This window comes from Laetiporus sulphureus (assembly GCF_001632365.1).
Source record: "Laetiporus sulphureus 93-53 unplaced genomic scaffold LAESUscaffold_4, whole genome shotgun sequence".
Classification (NCBI taxonomy): Eukaryota; Fungi; Basidiomycota; class Agaricomycetes; order Polyporales; family Laetiporaceae; genus Laetiporus; species Laetiporus sulphureus.
In genome coordinates this window covers 279,049-296,705 of record NW_024468513.1, presented here as the reverse complement: position 1 = coordinate 296,705, position 17,657 = coordinate 279,049, and the positions used below count along the sequence as shown (strand labels likewise).

Sequence of the window (17,657 nt, the reverse complement as noted above, 5' to 3'; positions counted from 1 at the left end):
GAGCTTCTCCCGCCTCATTGCGCACAATGCGACGACAGAAACCACACAATGGCTGGTACTGCGTCCGACCAGCGCCTGTATTAGACAAGACGCGGAACATGAAGTGGGATACGACGGCCTCATAATGCCGCGATGAATGTTCCCGGGAGGCGGTTTGCGGACAAAAGGACACTCCGAGCGAGAGAACGCCCGTGGAACGCGTCTGTCGCGCTCACGTGGTACAGGTGCACGCATGTGGAGATATGGGAACAACGAATACCAGTTCTCACCTCAGTGCAAGGCTCGCGAAGAGAAGGAGACGGACAGGGAGTGCAAGAACAGCTGAAGGACGCTTTCGTAGTTATACGTTGGGTAAGTTCGATAAGATCATGCGGCGTCACGGAAAACGAACAGCGCAGCGCGGCCTGTCGAACATGCAGCGACTACGAGAGTCGCGTAATCGAACTCCCACCGTGATAGATGACTAGCGTGTCGTCACTGGGCAACTTGGTGTCCGTTATCGGCTAGTGAAGAAGGCCTCCGATTGGAGACACCTCTGAGAACACGCCTCCATGTGAAGACCCTGGTATCCTATAGCACAACCTCATTGCATGATGACGACGGTGCGTACGAAGCAAACCGCCCAACTTGTCGGTTTCAATGTGAAACCAGCGCCACAGCTCTCTCGCAGCTCCCAATAAGGAAACATTCCCGTCCGTTATGGCAATTCCGCCTCAATTTATGCAGAGTATGCTTGGAAGCATGGAATAAATCCTAGGCTCAAGCTAAGCCTCTAGTCTCCGCGGAAGGCAGTTTGAGGAATCTCACGTGGAGCGCTGATCCTTGAGCAGTTCCGGATGCCTCTGGCGATCTCCGCGGACCTCCCATGGCGGGCGCGAATTCGGTTCCGCCATGGCTTGTTATACCATGCCAGTAGAAATGCCGGTCCATTTCTGGCTTCATCGCCTGACCCACAGGACAAAGGCGTCGGGCGTTAGGGTACTCCGTCAGGGACATGCGCGTAGGGAGGCGCGTCTCGGTGTTGCTTCGGAACTGATAAACTTCAGTCATGACCAGGCACCAGTCATGCGGAGAAGAGGGTGAGATCGATGGTGTACTCAGACAAGGGAAGAAACAGAATCCAGAGGTCATAGGAGCACAGTTGTCCTGCAGGCAGGTACCATTGCACATGTGCTGCCTCGTCAGGCGGAAGAATGTCAGAGCAGCAGAGGGTACCGCTCTACATCCGGGGCCAGACCTCACGGACGTCCGTTGCTTCTACGGGACTGTGCTTGCCCAGAAACTTTGGGGCTGACGAGATATCAGCTTGCGTCTGACCTCGCGAATCACTGTTGGTGCACATGCTGGTGGGCGGAATGCTGGGTCATCTGGTGTCATTTGTGAGACGCAGCAAAAATGCAATCGATGCAATCCGGATACAGCGTCCTTGGATGGTCCTGCATGGTACCACTGAGGGCGACTTGTTCAGCTGATGGGCATGTCTATGGTAGCGTATAGTGTTTCGTAAAGTTGCCAAGGTGCACAGGATGGAAGTATCAACCCATCAGATAGGATATAGATACTGTTGGCGTTCGATTAAGGGTGGGTATAAAAAGTGTGCAAGGTCTGGATCACTTACGGTTCTATCTGTATGATCTTTGCAAATTGCATAAACTTCAATGCATGCATGCCACGGGGTTTACGTGTAGCTGAAACAATAGCACACCGTTGATTGAATCGGGGCATTCAGATTCGCCCCTTAATGAGTGAATGAACTATATCATCTGCTCATACCCATTGCCATGCGATGCTCATGAGCTTCAGCAGTCCTCTCCTATGGCTATTGAACAAACGGCGTTTCGTACCTTCGCATCTACAACTAAAGCGACTGCGACCTAACGGTAATGTCAAGCGCACTAAATTCCCAGGAGTGAGGGAGCCTGGGATGTATCCAGCTCAGCCCAAGTGTTCCAGAAAAGCGTTCGAGATACCCGTAAGCCTCCCCTCGTCAGTGTATAGGAGCCAAACCGGGGAGATTGAACCCGTCCGGTAGTAGCGCAGGATTGCAATGGTGACGCACCCTGGCACACCTTGCCAGCTACAACGTGGACTGTGGTTGTTCCGGGTTGTTATGCGCGGGCTTCCATCCGTTTTGACGGAAGCTGCCTCTGTACCAAGAACCTGTGGAAGCACCGTGCGCAGCACCGTAGTCGACAATGTGCGATACCCTGCTGGCACTTCCGGCGGTGATACGGTCTCCTTTCAAGAATTTGAGCGTAACAGGGTCGTCCAATTCTGCTAGCATCAATCTGACAGTTGAGCTGACCGCAAACAATTCATTCCATTTGTTTAGCCATGAGCGTTATGTCGACGAAGATAGGAACGCGGTGGACGGCAGCACGCGCGATGGCTTGCTACTAGTGGCTATTTCGTTTTGACGCCGATCGCTATCAGCATTGTGGCGTTCCGTGGTATGACACTCCCGATCCGCCTCCAGCTGCATTGAACCGCATTCTTGTCGCCCACTGGCTACCCACTGGCGCTCTCAGTTCCATGATGATGTCAGAATCGGACAGAATAAGTTGGAATACGCTGGCGGCGGCCAATTTCAGCTTGCAGCATTGCTGAAATTATAGCGGAAGTTACGGTTAACGATGATGTAAGTGCGTCCAGGCGGCGGGATCCTTGTCCAAAGCGCCTCTGACCCGCCATTGGAGCTCTATAGTTGACCTCGTTCCGAGCTTTTAATGGTACTCGCTCAGCTTCCAAAAGCGCTGCCGCAGCTCCTGGTCGAACTTCCAAGAAGAGTCATCCGTTCGCAGTGCAGAAGGAGGGTGGAGGGCCCACAAATAACCTCGTGTTGTTCCATATGTTACCGCTCGGCTCCCGAAGGCCATCTTTGGTCTACACAATGACGCCCTCGTCATTCTTAGCGTCATGTTTACCAGTGGGCCATGTCATTTGCTTAGAATGAAGTCATGTTCGAAGCTGGCTGCCGTACAAAGCATCACGCTGGGTCTTCTGTCCGAACATATATACCATTAGATGCGCCGGTCAGTACCCCACTTGCAGCCTTGTCCCTCTTCCTCACCATGCGCAGCCTCGGCCTCTTCTTAGCTTGCGGCGCAACTTCGAGCCTCGCTGCGTCGCTCCACTATACCCCGACTGGAGGATTGGATACCAGTGGCTCTTTACCTGTATATGAGCTTCTGAGTGACTTTGACTATCAGTGTCTCGTGCGTTCAGTGCTGTAATGTCATGGAACATATCTAATTTATCAACGTAGAACCTCGCGATTTATCAAGAATTGATAGAACTGGACTTGTTCCACAATGGTCTCGCGAGGTACTCGGACCAAGATTTCGAGGACGATGGTCTCACTGCTGAGGATCAAGCCTTGATTGAAATCATGGCTGACCAGGAAGTTGGATATGCCACAATCATTTCCAACATGTTGGGCCGTGAGTATACCGCGCAATCAGTACGGAAGTTAAGTAATAATGGTTATTTTGCTCGGTAGCAAACAATGCTTCAAAGTCATGCACCTATTCCTAACCATTCCTCACTGTTCGCGAATTTATCATATTCAACGGAGTGGTCCGTACTGTTTTGTCCATTATGTCTGGCCTCGCCGCTCAAAGCTCTCCTTTCACAGGTCACTCGATTCGGCGAAGCTGGCACATATAATTTACTGGAGCGCCTAAACTCTCGTGCCGCGACGCAGCTTGCGCTTGAAGCGACTACCACGGAAGTTCGACAGCAGATGGTTCTCCGACATTTTGAGGGTGTGTTCCCCATGCCGGTTAGTTATGTCCAACCATACAAATGACAGTTTTCACTGCCATCGTCACGCAGTTCTGGTTCACGCCGGCTATCACTCAAAGCATGCAGTGAACCCTCATGGCTCCGTACATCACGGCATGTCCTGCTGAGGACAACCGGGCGCAGTGGCAGAACTTCCCTGCTTTGAACATCTCGGTGAGTGTTCAACGATTAAGGTACATATACGATGACAATATTTTATCCGTTTAGAATAATCCCAACGTCTCCGAGGTGACCGGCTGGGCAATGCCTGCTATCACTCAGAACCATAGCGCATGTATGGCGCGTGGACTTGTCCTAACGACACGCTCTACCTTTCATGGGAACCGCCAGGAAAGTCCGTTGGACCGATCAACTCCTACATCACTGCTACGACTGCGGGCGAGCCCAAGGCAAGTAACCTATCCTTCTATTCAATGCGTGTTTCTTTTCGCTTCCCCTCCCTTTTTCTTCATGCGATGCCCGATTTCTCCTGTCGCCAATCTGCGTGAGAACGGAATAGCAATGCTGACACGATTGGTTGCGGGATACACAGTATGTTGCCTGGATCATGCAGTAAAACACTACGTACACGCCGTTGACGAACGTCAGCGGTAACAGCGGTCAGACCATGCAGCCCGGAGGCATGATCTACGGGGACCATTCGTTCCCGACGTACCCGACGTACAATGGCACATTGTGAGTATTTCGCCATCTCTCGTGCTTGACGCCGACGTTGAATTTATGCGTCTGCAGGTTTGTTGTGGTGACGGATGACGACCCGGCTGTGACGCCTGCAAATATCAGTTACTCGAATCAGCATGTTGTGGCTGGTCCTGCAGCATACTACGCTGGCTGAGCGGATTGCGTTAGCATGAATCGGACTTATTCAGGATCCTGTTAAGCTCTCGAAAAATGGACTGTGTCCAGTCATTAGCTTTCAATATATCTCTAGGACTTGTCGCAATGTGTGAATAGCTGGTTGCCATCGATTTCCGCACGAAATTCAATTTTTCGTCCTAGGCAGAGTGCTGTTTAACGGGGTCACTACTATCGATCGGAACATTACAGATGGGAGCAGAATGTGACAGCCGTACCGATTCGTTGGAATGGCAGATCGGTTTGGTTCGCTTGAACGCGTGGCACGTGCCCCGCGATCAGTACATCATCGTTGAACGCGCATTGTGCTCTCTTGCCACCACCTCCCCCAAATCTGTCCGTAACCATCATGAAACGCAGCGCAGAGAAGCAGCTTACAAAGGACGAGTATGAAGAGGATGAAGAAGACACTGAGGTGAGCGACTCGTTTCTCTAGGCCGTGCTGGTGATGGACGACATTCCAGGGAGGATCGCCGTCTACGTCTGAGCAATCTAGTTTCAAGAAGGCGAGCGCTACAGCTCTGGCAGAGAGACCGTGAGCCCTCTATTTCCTGCTATCCAAATACATGTGCTTACTTTAGTCAAGAATGAGGTCTTTACCCAAACGCGGTTTGAGACAAGGTTTAGCGCCATCACTATCACCATCGCCTTCTTCTGCAGAAGAGGTAGATAGTCCGCTCCCGTCTTTAGCATCTCAGTTACTCATAGGGGTCTCAGGAGCCATCAAGGCCCAAGTTCGGCGGGTTCGGCGGGTTCGGCACGTCGACTACCACAACGTCGGCTTTCTCGCCGCAAGCGACAACGATTGCGGGTGCACCGTCTGCACAGCCGACTTCTGCAAGAGCTGAGGTTGGTACAGCGTTGTGTTGGCAGTGCTGTTCATCCATATAATTTACAGGCACCGAGGTTCGCGGGATTCGTTGGTTTCAGTGGCACGGTCTCGACAATGAAACCATCGGAGCCACCTGCGCCTCAATTACCGAGCAAGCAGCTGGCCCCTGTGCCTTCGAAAGAACCGTTCGCTCCGTTTGGGTCTTCGTCCATGCCTGCGCCTGCGCTGCCTCAGTTGGCTGCTCCCTCAAAACCGCCACCGGCACCGATTGCATTCGCATTCACGACTTCAACTGTCAGCCCGAGCATCAATAAAGCCTTATCCAAGAAGCCAGAAGTAGAAGAGAAAGCAAAAGACCCCACATTCGATGCGCAAGTCGAATATTATACTAATATCCGTGGGCTCGACGTATCTTTCTCATCTGCAGTACAAGATGCTATCAAGGAGGACCCTTTTGCGGACCTCAGCGGCTTTTTTGATCAGTACAAGAGCTATCTTCTGTCTTTCAAGACAAAGTTCGATGAGCAGCGGAAAGCGATAGCGAGCGCATCCGTGCTGCCAGCGACGGCTCCGAAACCTCTGCTCGCCGAAGCTGCTACGAATGGCACGCCGAGCTCTGCATCCCCTGCTGTGCCGCCGACGCTCACGATGCCAAAGCCTCCCGCCAGTTTTGGCGCGTTTGGATTACCTTCGACGACCAAAGCACCTTCCTCTGTGACGACTACTTCCACGTTGCCGTCTTCCAGTGCCACATCGGCATTCAAGATGCCCACTCCACCATCTAGCTTCAAGGGGTTCCCTGTCCCTTCTTCAACACAGGCGCCTCTTTTCAAAGCGGACGAACCTGCGAAAAGCACTAGCACGGAGAGCTCGACCACGTCGGCGAAGCCAGTCGATTTCGTTTTTAAACCCTCAGCAACTTCAAGTCCTCCAAGCGCCGTACCGCCAAAAAGTGCATTCACATTCACATTCGCTACTTCGTCTTCACCCTCCTTGCCACAATCTGGTTCCGCCTTCTCGTTTCCTACTTCCAGTGCGGGGAGTTTTGCGGCGACCACAGTCAACAAAGGGGACGGTTTCTCGCCGAATAAATCAGCAGATCTCTCTATGACGAACGACACGTCCAATCCCTTTATCGTTCCTGTCGGCACCGCACCCTCAGGCAATCTGTTTAACAGACTCAAGGATGCAGGCAAGAATGCGGAAGAAGATGAGAGGAGTGATACTTCGTATGTGGCTGGTGCGGGCTTTGCGCTAGGTGCGGGTATCTTTGGTGGAGCGCCGGCTTTCGCCACGCCGAACCAGTCGACATTGACCGGTTCGTCTACCTTTGGTTCCGTCTCGCCGAGCAAGCCAACAGCATTTGGGGGAAGCCTTACCAAAGCAGGAGGTGCATTTAATCCCGTCGGCTTTAGTTTCGCCAGCCCTGGAACACCAAGCGGAGACAAGTTCACATTCGCAGCGAAGGGCCCTGTGTTCCCTTCGACACCGGCACCAACAACGGTTGAATCCAGCGGAGCAAAGGAGCAGACGCCACAATTGAGCCCGGGTGCTCCTGTTCCAGAGGCCGGGGGACAAGCACCAAGCGGACTCCTTCCGACCTCTGAGCATGACATGGAGGGAGCAGGCGAGGAGGATGAGATCACTACGCATCAGATCAGGGGCAAGGTATTCCAATATATGACGGGTGGTAAGGAAGCCGCTCGGTGGGCTGAAATAGGCATAGGCGAGTAAGCTTCGTATACAGTGCTACGTGACGTTTTAAGTGATATTCTTCCTGAGCAGGCATGCTGCGCTTGAAGAAACACAAGCAAACTGACGCGCGGAGGATGTTATTGAGAAATACCGCTACTGGCCGTATTACGGTTGTGAGCAGAAATGATGCGTTATGGACCTCCGCCTGTGCTGACTACCATGCCTCAATGCAGAATTTCGCTCTCTACTCCGGAATGAGCCCTTCAATTTCGAAAAACGTCGTAACTTTCGTGGGTCATGATGAGGGCGCCCCGGCGACATACAAGTTTAGAACGAAAACTGAAGAGCAGGCGAACGAACTCAAGTATGCTCTTGAGCGCGAGATTGAGTTCGTACGTGCCAAGTCCGAAGAGCCGTCATAAGCCATAAAAAGAGGAGGTATCTTCTGAGGTTTTGCTTGCATTTATGTGTGTGTTACATAGTTTTGGAGTAGTCGGCACCAGTCATGTCCGTGGTATGTATGTGGACTTCGTCAATATACTTAAAGCTTACATCTAACGTCCGTCCATCCGAGATTGCGAAAGAACAGAGTAGACCATTACTTGCCAAAGTGACTTTGTGCATTGTGCCATGTTGAGTAATGGACAAATGCTTCGCTGAGCAGCATTTCAATCTCGTGGTCTCCCCAATTTTGGGTAGGGAGAGATTGTAGAAACATAATGATGCCCTGTACCGAAAAATGTACTCAATGTCATCGGTAATGACGATGACTGAAAGCTCGCACCTGGAAATCCATCTGTTGCAGCTTCTTGCTCCACTGAACAAGGAACGCGGAGCAAACATACAGGTGAAACTGAGAAAAGGCATCTGGACCTTCGGCCTGAACGAAAAATATCTGAGATCATGGCAGTTCCACCACCACTGGTGGGCTCACCAGATATGTGTCCCACATGCGAATAGTATTTTGCACGCTTATCTCGCGCATCAGCAAGCAATTCATCCAGCGGAACGCAAATTGCATGAACTCGACGTTCTCAGCCTGCAGGTGCGCCGCCAATGGCGCTGATAGGACAAAATTCGTCAGTTGTTTTGAAAATCTGGATGCAAATAACATACCATCAATCCTAGCGACGAGCTCTGCCATGCGTTTGACACTTCTGTGTATGCCAGGCTGTGTTGCGATATAATTGTCCTGGATGCCGTCCAGCAATCGAGATAGGCACCAGAATGTGTCAGCCTCAATCGCGTCGAGTACACTGGTTGGTAATATAGCGGGGTCAAATTCCTCCGGATCCGAGTCTGTCACAGGATCAGCCGGACGACCTCGAGGGCGAGATAAAGCTTCATCATACCAATATATGCTGACAGAAAAACCTGGAAGAATGGTGTTACAAGGTCATTGATGCCTTGGACATAACCACTCGCGGGATGCCTTATCGCCCAGGCGTAGAGTATTCGTTCAAGGCTCTACGAGTCGATGAGTTAATCCCTCACAGATTCGTGAGGTCCCCGACGCACCCTTTGAGTAGATACCTGCATCCATAACCGTATTCCAGGCCTCGTACGTGGAACATCTATCTCAATCTGATGCCAGATTTGCTGGTCAAGTCCTTCACGATCCCGTTTGAAGGCAAGCTCGACTAGCGAATAATACTCCTGTCTTTTCCGAGCCAAGGCAGCCGTACGAGCGAGATCAGCAAGGGGAAGATAACCCTAGCAGATCTACGTTGAGCAGAGGGAATTAGCGTAAGGTGTAACACGCACCAGCAACAATGGCCATGCTATCGGGCGTAAATCGCTTGGTACACCGTTCCAAGCCAGCTTGCGTAGCTGAGCCATGTCCACATCTTGGCGGGTGATGCAATCAATGAACTTCTGTCGCCTAGTGGAACGGGTTGACTGCTCATGATCCACATTTTCCGAGCGCGGGTCGAGCTCTACTCCATCTGCACCTAGGCGAGGTTTGGATCCTTGATTCGAAAGCCGTTGCCACACAAGGTGCAATGGATCTAACTGGCGGATGAGAGGTCGGCGAGAATACGCAGAGATGTCTATGTGTACCGTTAACAATCTCTTCAGCGTCATCTCTTACAGAGCCCTGGCCTTGCCTCGGTTTAGAGTGCGTAACTGCCGCTTGTTCTGCGATTTCAGGCTCGAGCTCGCCAACGATCATGTCACCTTCCACGTCATCATATGCTCCTCCATCGTTCACTTTGTCTGTCTCTCTGTGTTCGAGATTGTTCTGGTTGTCAAAGGACTTGCTGACGATCGTCCAGCCGTGTTTCGATGGCTGCAGATCTTGCTTTGGAGGGTACGAACTCGGACTTGGGTGACTGACGTGAGTGTACGAAAAGGCTAGCGTGGATGAAGAGTTGTTTAATATAGGCCTCGGTACAGGTTTTGGGGCAGTCGTGGTCGCGGTCGCGGCAGTGGAGGATCCTTGCTTCGAGCGACTCCATCCAGTATTGCTAGGCGACTCTGAGTCGGATCCGCTGTCCCACGCATCGTCCTCTGCCCAGTCGGCTATGGAGTACGAAGAGAACCGGTGCGAAGGATTTAAGCCGATATGTGGCCTTGCTGGCGGCGGTCGAGCACTCATTTTAAGCGAGTTGGGATGTGAGTTAGTGCGTTATGATTGCAGTCGAGGAAGAACAATATTGTGATCTGGGCGCGAAGCGCCATGCATCACGACCAGCGTGTATTTTGATCGCAAACTATTGGGGGTATAGCATACTTCACAGAGATTCCAAAAAACCAAAGCAACGAAGAAGCAACATAATCATAGGTGGTGGGCAGGGATCATAACTTAAATGGGCACATTCCATCTCATGGGCAATTTCGCGCGGGGTATGTCAAGCGGCAGTGGCAGCCTTATAAAAGTCCTCCTCTGACCACCCGTAGCACCGTTTCAGTCTCTTACTATACTCCTTCAACTTCACAGGCTGGAGCGTTGGGTCAGGATGGGCTGCAAACAAACGATGTGGTGTCAGCATCGCTTAAATTATCGAAAACGCTTAATGTACTCACGTTTGTGGAATGTAATCGGCTGAATTAATGGACTCAGCTTCACGACAGGCAGAAATTGAGGAATGTGCTCACCGTATCGCGCGGATCCGGTGGATCAAACCTGACAGAGGAGCCAGCGGTACTTGGATCATATGTGAAGCCCATCTCACGCATCACCTTCACAGCTGTCAATCACAACTGGAACTGGGCCACAATTCATGCGCTGACCTTCAAGAAGTTCTCCCATTTCATAGGAGCAAGGCCTCTCTTCTCATCCTCCGAAGTATTGAGTAGCTGATGCATGTGGACCTTGGCCTTCGATGACAGCTTATGGAAGAAGCTGAATTTGCTCCCTTGCTTCGAAGAGACGGTATCTTCTTCCGTCTTATCCTTCTTCCCGAAGCGATTGAATAGTCCCTTCTTTTTTTCTGGGATGGGGACAAGGTTTGCATAATCCGGCCTTGATTTGATCTTGGTCTTGCTATTGTTCAAACCTTCCGTCTGCAAGTACTTACGGGCAGACTGTGCAGACTGTGTTTGTTGCAAGGGCAGCGACGTCGTCGACATGTTCGTTAAAGTCGCCGTCGAACTGTTCACAGATGCCTGGCGCACAGGCTTTGACGCGTTCGCTGTCGACGGCGTTGCGGGCACACCATTTTTCGTTTGAGCCGACGGAGCAGATGGTCTGACACCAGCTGCTTGTCCCTCTGATGCAGCGTGGATAGCCGGGGTAGTCGGCGCTTGAGGCATACTCGTTCCTTGCTGCAAATCTGGAGTTGCAGGCTCAGAAGCCGTCGAGGGTTTCTTCTTCTTCTTTGACTTCTTCTTTTTCTTATTCTTGGCAGCAGCAACCTCTTCCTCATCTTCTACGGTCTCTACAGTAGCCTTGCGACTTTGGGAACCTGCCTAGAATGTTAGCTCCGCAACGGGGAGAACGTTAAAGAGGAGTGATGGCAAGACTCACCAGTGGTCGTAGAAGGTGCAGGCTTTTCCGTAGAAGCAACATCAGGAGCGCCTGGCGGAGGCGGAGCGGCAGGCGCTGTGGCCGCGAATGCATGCCTTGGTGTTGTGCGATCGGTGGTCTTCAGAGTGGGGTTAGAAGAGAACATACGCCCTAGACCAAAATTAAGCAGACTGAGACGAACAGACTGAGATCAAGTTCACCTCTCAAAGAACCCAGCAACTTGAGGAAAGGATTGCCTTTCCGTTCTTCAGCCAAGATGTCGGCATCTGGTGCTGCATTCCTATGGTCAAGGTATTCATTGGCTATGGCAGTGTCCATAGCCTCTCGAAGCATTTCACGAAGCGCATCCTCCTCATCAGTATCGTAACCACTCTCGCCGTCATCTTCATCCTCTTCATCCTCGTCATACGAATCGCTTTCATCAAAATCAACTTCGTCGGAAGAATCTGATACGGACTGCAGTGACGGCATCGAACCCGCGCTCTCGTCACCATCTCCGTTCGTGATCGCAAGGGGAGCCTTGCGTTTGCCACCAGGTTTGCCCGAACGCACCAGAGGTCCGCGGTCGTCGTCCGAGTCGTGGTCAAACCCTGCAGTATCGCGAGGCACGTAGATGGCGTGCCACTGCGGGGTCCTATCCTTGAGGTCGTCCAAGTGCCATAGGGTATCTATATCTTGACCACATTCTGCCTTATAATTCTAAGGCAATTTGATCTCAGCTAAGCGAGATCACTGCAAACGGGCTGTCAAATTTACCAAGTTTATGGACTTCCACATGTGCTGCAAGACGTGTGATTTCTTTGTCACAGATAGCGGGTATATGGTGTCTTTGAAGTTCGCACACATCTTAGATGCTCTCCCAGAGAAGACCTGGCCGTCAACCCAGTCCTCGTAGTCCTCGGGCATTTGCCGCGGCAACTTCTTCCAGGCTTCACCGTCGGGTCCCAGCAAGGGACTCTCCAAGTATTCTTGCAATTGCACGACTACCTAGGAAACGTTGCATCACCAAAGAACATAAGCGAGCTGCACGAAGCCCTCCATCTTGCTGTGGGCCGCGAAAGAACGTCGAACCTACCGAAAGATCACCCACTGCATCCCAGAGCGCCTGTGGAAACCGTTTCGCATCTCGGGGAGTCTCCGCGATAGCGTCATGCAGAATCTGATATAATATCTGCTTTGGCATTGAGGATTGAGGGAGACAGAGTTCCACGATGATGGAGTCGATAAATGACTTGTGAACATCTTTGAGTGCACTCCAGTCGAAGACGTACTCCGGTTCGTCCAAGTCATCCTCTTCAATGCGCTTGAAATACTGGTGATAATGAGCTATTAACAGTTGAAGTGAGCGGCTGAGGAAGTAGAGGGTGCGAGAAACCCACGAGCAGTCGTTGCTAGAAGAGCAAATTTGGCCTGTCCCGCTTGTGCCACAACGTTCACAATGTCATACAACACGAGGTACTTGTCTCTCAAATTGGCATCCTTCTTGAGTTGGCTCTTGATCAAGCTATCCTCAACTCCTGCTTCCGCTAGATCGCGCAAGGTGTCCCCAATGATCCTCCAGGCGGACGCCATCATATACGCATTGTGTATTCTGCCGAGGCACGTCGTGTAAAATGTTCGGCCACTACTTCGGTGTTAGATAACACTATACCTGGCTGCAACAATTGAGGAGACATTGCTAGCGTTGCGGAAGGGATCAACAGCATTTCCGCTGAGGTTGTGGGGCGTACGGGCTCTGACTTCGGCTTCAATTTTTGCCTGGAATAAGTCTGGATCCTGCAAATCGCTGATCTCATCCAAGCTCGCTGTATTCATTCGCGCAGGGATAGTATCAGATACCACAATAAATTGCGCAATGTGGTCGGACTTACCCGCCAGCATAGAATCTGCGATCTTCGCACATTCTTCGAGTCTGAAAGGCGTCCCTAAAGCTTTCTTCGACTGCTCAATTGCATCCTCTACGATATAAATCGGAAGAGTAAGTCTGCAGCATAGCAACTACAAAGGCACTACCCCACCAGCCAGAAGCTCGAGTTTCTCCCTTCCGCTCATTTTGCCCACGGCCACAAGTTCTCCCGTACCGCGGGCACCATATTTTCCGTTACGCAAGACGAGTGCTTTCGCAGTCAATGGCTTGTTTCCGTTCTCATCCCTTCGTGTAGGATTTTTCGCGATGACATCCCTTTTGCCGACCGGTACGAGGTCTCGCGATGTAGACACAGGGGCTTTGGCAAGTCGTCCGGATGGGGGAGCCATCTTCTTCTTCGGCTGCAGCCGGCGTGCCGTGCTTGTACAACTTTATCGCAGAGGTAGAGGGTCACAGAATGATGAACGGAAGCAAGAGAGCGACTCGGAGTAGGCAGGGCGATCCTGGACAAAGCACGAGTCACGTGTACGCGTACCCGTTCTGCATCAAGATTTGATTCTTAACCGATGCAATTTTTGGCCCATCACCGTCCCCATCATCGTGTTTCGAACGCGATTTGACGCGTCCAAGTCCTCAGAATGTCTCCGTAGGACGTCTTGCAACGACCACCGACTCCTTCCTTGTACGGAGTGCCTTCCAGGCAGAAGAGGCCCATGTCGAGCCAATATTCATGCGAATCAAATGCTGTACAAATGTCAAACATCGGCTTCATTCAGCAGAACGCGCAGATGAAACATACCCAAGGAGAGGTCAACAGCGGCTGTGCAGCTAACGCCGGGCATGTATAAAGATGTGTCTGACCATCCATGACCGCGGTCGCCGCTCGGCCGCTTACGACGTCTTCGCCTTCAACCCTCTGCTGGGCAGAGTCTTTGATTCAACCGTTTCTCCCTTAAGTCGGTCTTGATGGCTGCATTTAACGTTACACGTGAGTCAATTCTGCATCGTTACCCTGACATACACTGATGATGGGCACATATGCGCTCAACAGTTGATGACAGCTCTCCTCTCATAACTTACACTCCTTCTAATGCATGGCATGACACTCCGGCGAATGATTTCGCTGCAAAGCTCTACTCGCGCTCGTCTCTGCATACGTCGTCAATCGCAGGTGCGGCCGCAGAGCTGACGTTCAATGGAACTGGCCTGTGGCTCTATGGCGGCTTCAGGCCTTCCTACGGCTCTTACGCGGTCTCTGTCGATGGCGCACAGATTCTACGTGCGAATGCAACCGCACCAGACCTCGAATTGCGAAGCCTTCTTGCCGGGGTCTCTGGACTCGACACGGGACAACATACGGTTACGCTGACGAGTGACGGAACGGGGCCGATCGACATTGATTATGCGATCTTCGAGACGAATGTGGGCACATTAGGGTAGCGACACCATTTCATTCTGTACGCATAGAGCCATATGCTGAAGTTGTTAACAGAGCCTCCCTTACGAACATCACAGTTGACGACACGAACAGCCAGATGCAGTACAGTCCCTCTGCATCGGACTGGCAGCAGGATAGTAGCTCGATGTTTTATAATGACAGTCTGCAGTATGTGTCTTTCGCACGAAGCAGACATGAATGGGCCTGACGTTGCTACAGTTACTCTCAGACTACGGGCGCGCAAGCATCGCTCTCGTTCTCCGGCGATGCCATTGCTGTCTATGGGACTGTCTCGCCGTTGCACGCCAATTACACGGTATGCCTGGATGGAGTAATCTCGCAGGAATTCAACGCAAGCGATGTTCGAATTCTTCACACGCAGGTACGGTCGCCTTAGCCTGTTAGATGGTTGCGAGACAGACTGATACCTTGATACCTCTCACGTAGACATTACTCGTAGGTCTTTCTCCGGGTGCCTACCAGCGATGCCGGCTGTCTAACGTAAAATTGGCTACTCCTAGTACTTCGCGCAGAATCTGAGTTCAAGCGACCACAAGCTGGTCATCACTGGTCTTGGAGCGAACGGTACAGGGCAATACGTCGACATCGACTTCATTAGTATCTACAGTGCTGCAAACGACTCGACCGCCACGGCAACCCATGAATCTGGTTCCTCTGTAGGTTCTGCCACGAGTGGCAGCTCGACAACCGGCGCTCCATCCGTTGTGGGAGGGATGACGAATCCTTCGTTGAACAGTGCGGCCGATAAGTGAGGTTATCACACATGCCCTTTTTTTTAGTGATGCTGACAGCAATACAGTGTCGGGGCCCGCCTTAGTGACTCGTCTCGATTATCGAAGGGGGCCGTCGCTGGGATTGTCACGGGCACACTCTGCGGTCTCTTGCTGCTCCTCCTTATCCTCTTCTTCTGCTTCCTCAAACGGCATCGTGATCATTCTCAGTCCGGTCCTCATTCCGAGAATCCATCGCCTGTGCTGCCGATGCAAGAGCCTGACTTGGAGGCTGCACGTCAATTCGAGATTGGAGATGAGGATTTACACGTAGCGGACAAGGAGTTTGACGAGCATGAGAAACGGATGACAGGCGCTACGTTCGAATCGACGTGGTCGCAAGGATCGTATCGGTCGTCGACCACCCTGCGACACACCGAGCCTCCGCTGCCGAAGTGGGACACGTCTGCGCCTGTGCCGACGCTGATGCTCGCCTCTCGCGATAGCACGCATACGCGGAGCGTGTCGGACTCGTCGACAATGGTAGCTGATGAGGTCGCGCGTGGGCTGTCGGAGGTGGTACTGAGTCCTCCATCACGTCCGTCAAAGGTGCGTCTCTCTATGTGATTGTTTGCATCATTTGCGAGGAGCTGTGCTGATTATAGATGTCGTAATTGTCTAGGGCGCGCCTGTTAGGCCTCCTCGACCGCCTAGTTTGGCTATGAGCGTGACGCGGTACTATTTTGAGGCCTAGCAATCTGGTGTGGCACATGTCCGAGTTTAACCTGTAACAATTAATCCAATGCTGGCTGTGCTTGATCTGTGCGAATGCCACATATAATGTACCCTCGGGCAAGTCTCATTGGAAGTCGTCGGCGTACAATTATAGTGCTTCTCTGACCGATTGCATGAGTACGCAGAAACAGGCTGTCAGAGCGTGCAGACCACGAGGCCGCTTCGCTCATTCCCATGCTGTTGCGATGAGGCCGCCTCGATGGTCTGTGTCGACAACAATTTTTTTTTTGTACATTTATTTGTATACCGCGCTATGCGCGGTTAGAGTCCGACAATATTCCAAATCTCTCGGATCGGTGCCGACAATTAACCGACAGGATTGGCAAGGGATAACCTTGAACGACCCAAAGAATGGTTTGGATGAGCTACGAGCAGCCGAGGATCCAAGTTCACTTGGATCCTAGAAATAGACTATTTGGCTGTCAAGACGAGTTGGCGGTTGCTTTCAATTGTTGACGCGATCGAAGACGCTGGGATGTGACAATCACCATCCCAAGATATTCCAGCGCTAATTGTCGTCGTCGCAACCGTAACTGTCACAATCGCCCTCTCAAAAGGCCTCATTCGCGCCGTCATGCCTTCCTCACAGCACCGTGCATCGTCCGCCTTCTGCTTTTTCCCCTTCTTTCGTTTTCTTTCTCGTTGGTCGAGCTGAGCTCGCTGGAACCACCGGTTCTTGTCTCGTTCTTCTGCTCACTTGAAGCAAGCACTTCCACTGTTTTCTGCCGGAAGGACAGCCCTCGGTATACCGCCTCATTTCTCTGCCTCTTTGTCCGTCAACGTTCTTCAAGTTCCGTGATTTGCGCAACATGGGCAACCTGATCTGGCACGAGTGGTCTCGCTATGTCGCTGTTTCCGCTAGCCTTTGTGAGTCTGAGCCGTCTCGCGAGGGCTTCCATACTTAATAGAGAACTATGCTGCTCTGAAGACTTGATTTGGGCGAGCTTTTGGGGCATGTATTTCCGCAAATTCTTTTGGGACTTCATTGGCGGTACTCTACGCGACCCTGGAGGACTTCAGTGAGTCGCAGGGCTTGTGCCTATTAGGTGAAGAACCATTCTAAGTGGTGTTCTCATTTACCTCTTCAGGCCCTCTCCGAAAGTTGCATTCTTCATTACAATCATTGTGAAGATCCCGCTCGTCCAACTATTGTCCATGGCATCTGGCTTCGCGATGGTCGCATTTGAATACCCTGCGCCCTTTTTGAAGGGAACTGCTATTCATCGGAGCTTTGTCTTCCGCATTGTATGGTTGATCCTGCAAGCCTTCCTCGCTGTCCTGTTCTATCAGGTGAGCTCAGGATGTCAAAACCTGCAATTGTCAGATCTAAGCTGGATGGTTTCCTTAGGGCACGAATGCAGCTCTTTATTCTCTCGTTGCAGCCATAGGTTATGGGCGCGCTATATCACTTGGAGAGACGATGGAAGAGGCGAAAAACAATAGAGGAAGAGGCGGAGCTGCCTAACGCTTGCTTCCTCAAGGACGGACTTCCCGGAGTACGGGCTGGCTTCATCTTCTCGCAGACTACATTCATTTCACGCTCCATTCTTTTTGTCACTCTTTATTGGTCCTCGACCTACCTGCACGCGGTGATCTGGCCTGTGGCCGGAACTGTTTTTTCTCGCTTGTGACCGACTTCGAACTTCTGTTCTGTTTTAGTACTCGACGTG

The 17,657-nt window shown here is 51.7% G+C and overlaps 9 protein-coding genes across 9 annotated transcripts; 6 read left to right on the top strand and 3 right to left on the bottom strand.

The window, feature by feature from the left end:
* Nucleotides 1-440: 440 nt before the first annotated feature.
* On the bottom strand, nt 441-1,317 carry LAESUDRAFT_344481 (uncharacterized protein). Its single transcript, XM_040902100.1, has 2 exons — nt 808-1,317; nt 441-753 (listed from the first exon to the last, which is right to left on the bottom strand). The coding sequence occupies exons 1-2, from the start codon at nt 1,168-1,170 to the stop codon at nt 637-639; spliced, it is 480 nt and encodes a 159-aa protein (XP_040768422.1). The 5' UTR covers nt 1,171-1,317; the 3' UTR covers nt 441-636.
* Nucleotides 1,318-3,071: 1,754 nt separating this feature from the next.
* On the top strand, nt 3,072-4,639 carry LAESUDRAFT_734493 (uncharacterized protein; the record flags this gene model as incomplete). Its single annotated transcript, XM_040910518.1, has 9 exons — nt 3,072-3,215; nt 3,266-3,440; nt 3,621-3,781; nt 3,913-3,957; nt 4,012-4,087; nt 4,135-4,193; nt 4,337-4,356; nt 4,393-4,479; nt 4,537-4,639. The coding sequence occupies 9 exons, from the start codon at nt 3,072-3,074 to the stop codon at nt 4,637-4,639; spliced, it is 870 nt and encodes a 289-aa protein (XP_040768421.1).
* Nucleotides 4,640-5,008: 369 nt separating this feature from the next.
* LAESUDRAFT_755371 (uncharacterized protein) lies at nt 5,009-7,608 on the top strand (the record flags this gene model as incomplete). The annotated part of the gene is made up of 7 exons (XM_040912016.1): nt 5,009-5,074; nt 5,124-5,194; nt 5,246-5,324; nt 5,377-5,508; nt 5,558-7,181; nt 7,277-7,359; nt 7,420-7,608. The coding sequence occupies 7 exons, from the start codon at nt 5,009-5,011 to the stop codon at nt 7,606-7,608; spliced, it is 2,244 nt and encodes a 747-aa protein (XP_040768420.1).
* Nucleotides 7,609-7,784: 176 nt separating this feature from the next.
* On the bottom strand, nt 7,785-9,785 carry LAESUDRAFT_644111 (RabGAP/TBC; the record flags this gene model as incomplete). Its single annotated transcript, XM_040903831.1, has 8 exons — nt 7,785-7,913; nt 7,971-8,066; nt 8,121-8,248; nt 8,303-8,485; nt 8,539-8,653; nt 8,705-8,899; nt 8,951-9,195; nt 9,248-9,785. 8 exons carry the CDS (start codon nt 9,783-9,785, stop codon nt 7,785-7,787), a joined length of 1,629 nt encoding a protein of 542 aa, XP_040768419.1.
* A 253-nt stretch (nt 9,786-10,038) lies between these two features.
* LAESUDRAFT_734491 (uncharacterized protein) lies at nt 10,039-13,412 on the bottom strand (the record flags this gene model as incomplete). The annotated part of the gene is made up of 12 exons (XM_040910517.1): nt 10,039-10,151; nt 10,214-10,232; nt 10,286-10,369; nt 10,421-11,094; nt 11,157-11,306; nt 11,357-11,855; nt 11,913-12,143; nt 12,232-12,482; nt 12,536-12,747; nt 12,808-12,961; nt 13,028-13,114; nt 13,175-13,412. The coding sequence occupies 12 exons, from the start codon at nt 13,410-13,412 to the stop codon at nt 10,039-10,041; spliced, it is 2,712 nt and encodes a 903-aa protein (XP_040768418.1).
* A 480-nt stretch (nt 13,413-13,892) lies between these two features.
* Nucleotides 13,893-15,348, top strand: LAESUDRAFT_344342 (uncharacterized protein). Its single transcript, XM_040902098.1, has 6 exons — nt 13,893-14,011; nt 14,075-14,459; nt 14,516-14,629; nt 14,681-14,843; nt 14,909-14,917; nt 14,983-15,348. The coding sequence occupies exons 1-6, from the start codon at nt 13,990-13,992 to the stop codon at nt 15,232-15,234; spliced, it is 945 nt and encodes a 314-aa protein (XP_040768417.1). The 5' UTR covers nt 13,893-13,989; the 3' UTR covers nt 15,235-15,348.
* LAESUDRAFT_344351 (uncharacterized protein) lies at nt 15,048-15,980 on the top strand. Its single transcript, XM_040902099.1, has 3 exons — nt 15,048-15,235; nt 15,282-15,801; nt 15,875-15,980. The coding sequence occupies exons 2-3, from the start codon at nt 15,463-15,465 to the stop codon at nt 15,944-15,946; spliced, it is 411 nt and encodes a 136-aa protein (XP_040768416.1). The 5' UTR covers nt 15,048-15,235; nt 15,282-15,462; the 3' UTR covers nt 15,947-15,980.
* A 540-nt stretch (nt 15,981-16,520) lies between these two features.
* Nucleotides 16,521-17,007, top strand: LAESUDRAFT_692928 (uncharacterized protein; the record flags this gene model as incomplete). Its single annotated transcript, XM_040906143.1, has 1 exon — nt 16,521-17,007. A coding segment is annotated over one exon (289 nt), but the record flags the coding sequence as incomplete, so codon positions are not given.
* Nucleotides 16,797-17,452, top strand: LAESUDRAFT_643259 (uncharacterized protein; the record flags this gene model as incomplete). The annotated part of the gene is given in 4 exon segments (XM_040903773.1): nt 16,797-16,858; nt 16,878-17,006; nt 17,076-17,277; nt 17,336-17,452. The coding sequence occupies 4 exon segments, from the start codon at nt 16,797-16,799 to the stop codon at nt 17,450-17,452; spliced, it is 510 nt and encodes a 169-aa protein (XP_040768414.1).
* Nucleotides 17,453-17,657: the final 205 nt, after the last annotated feature.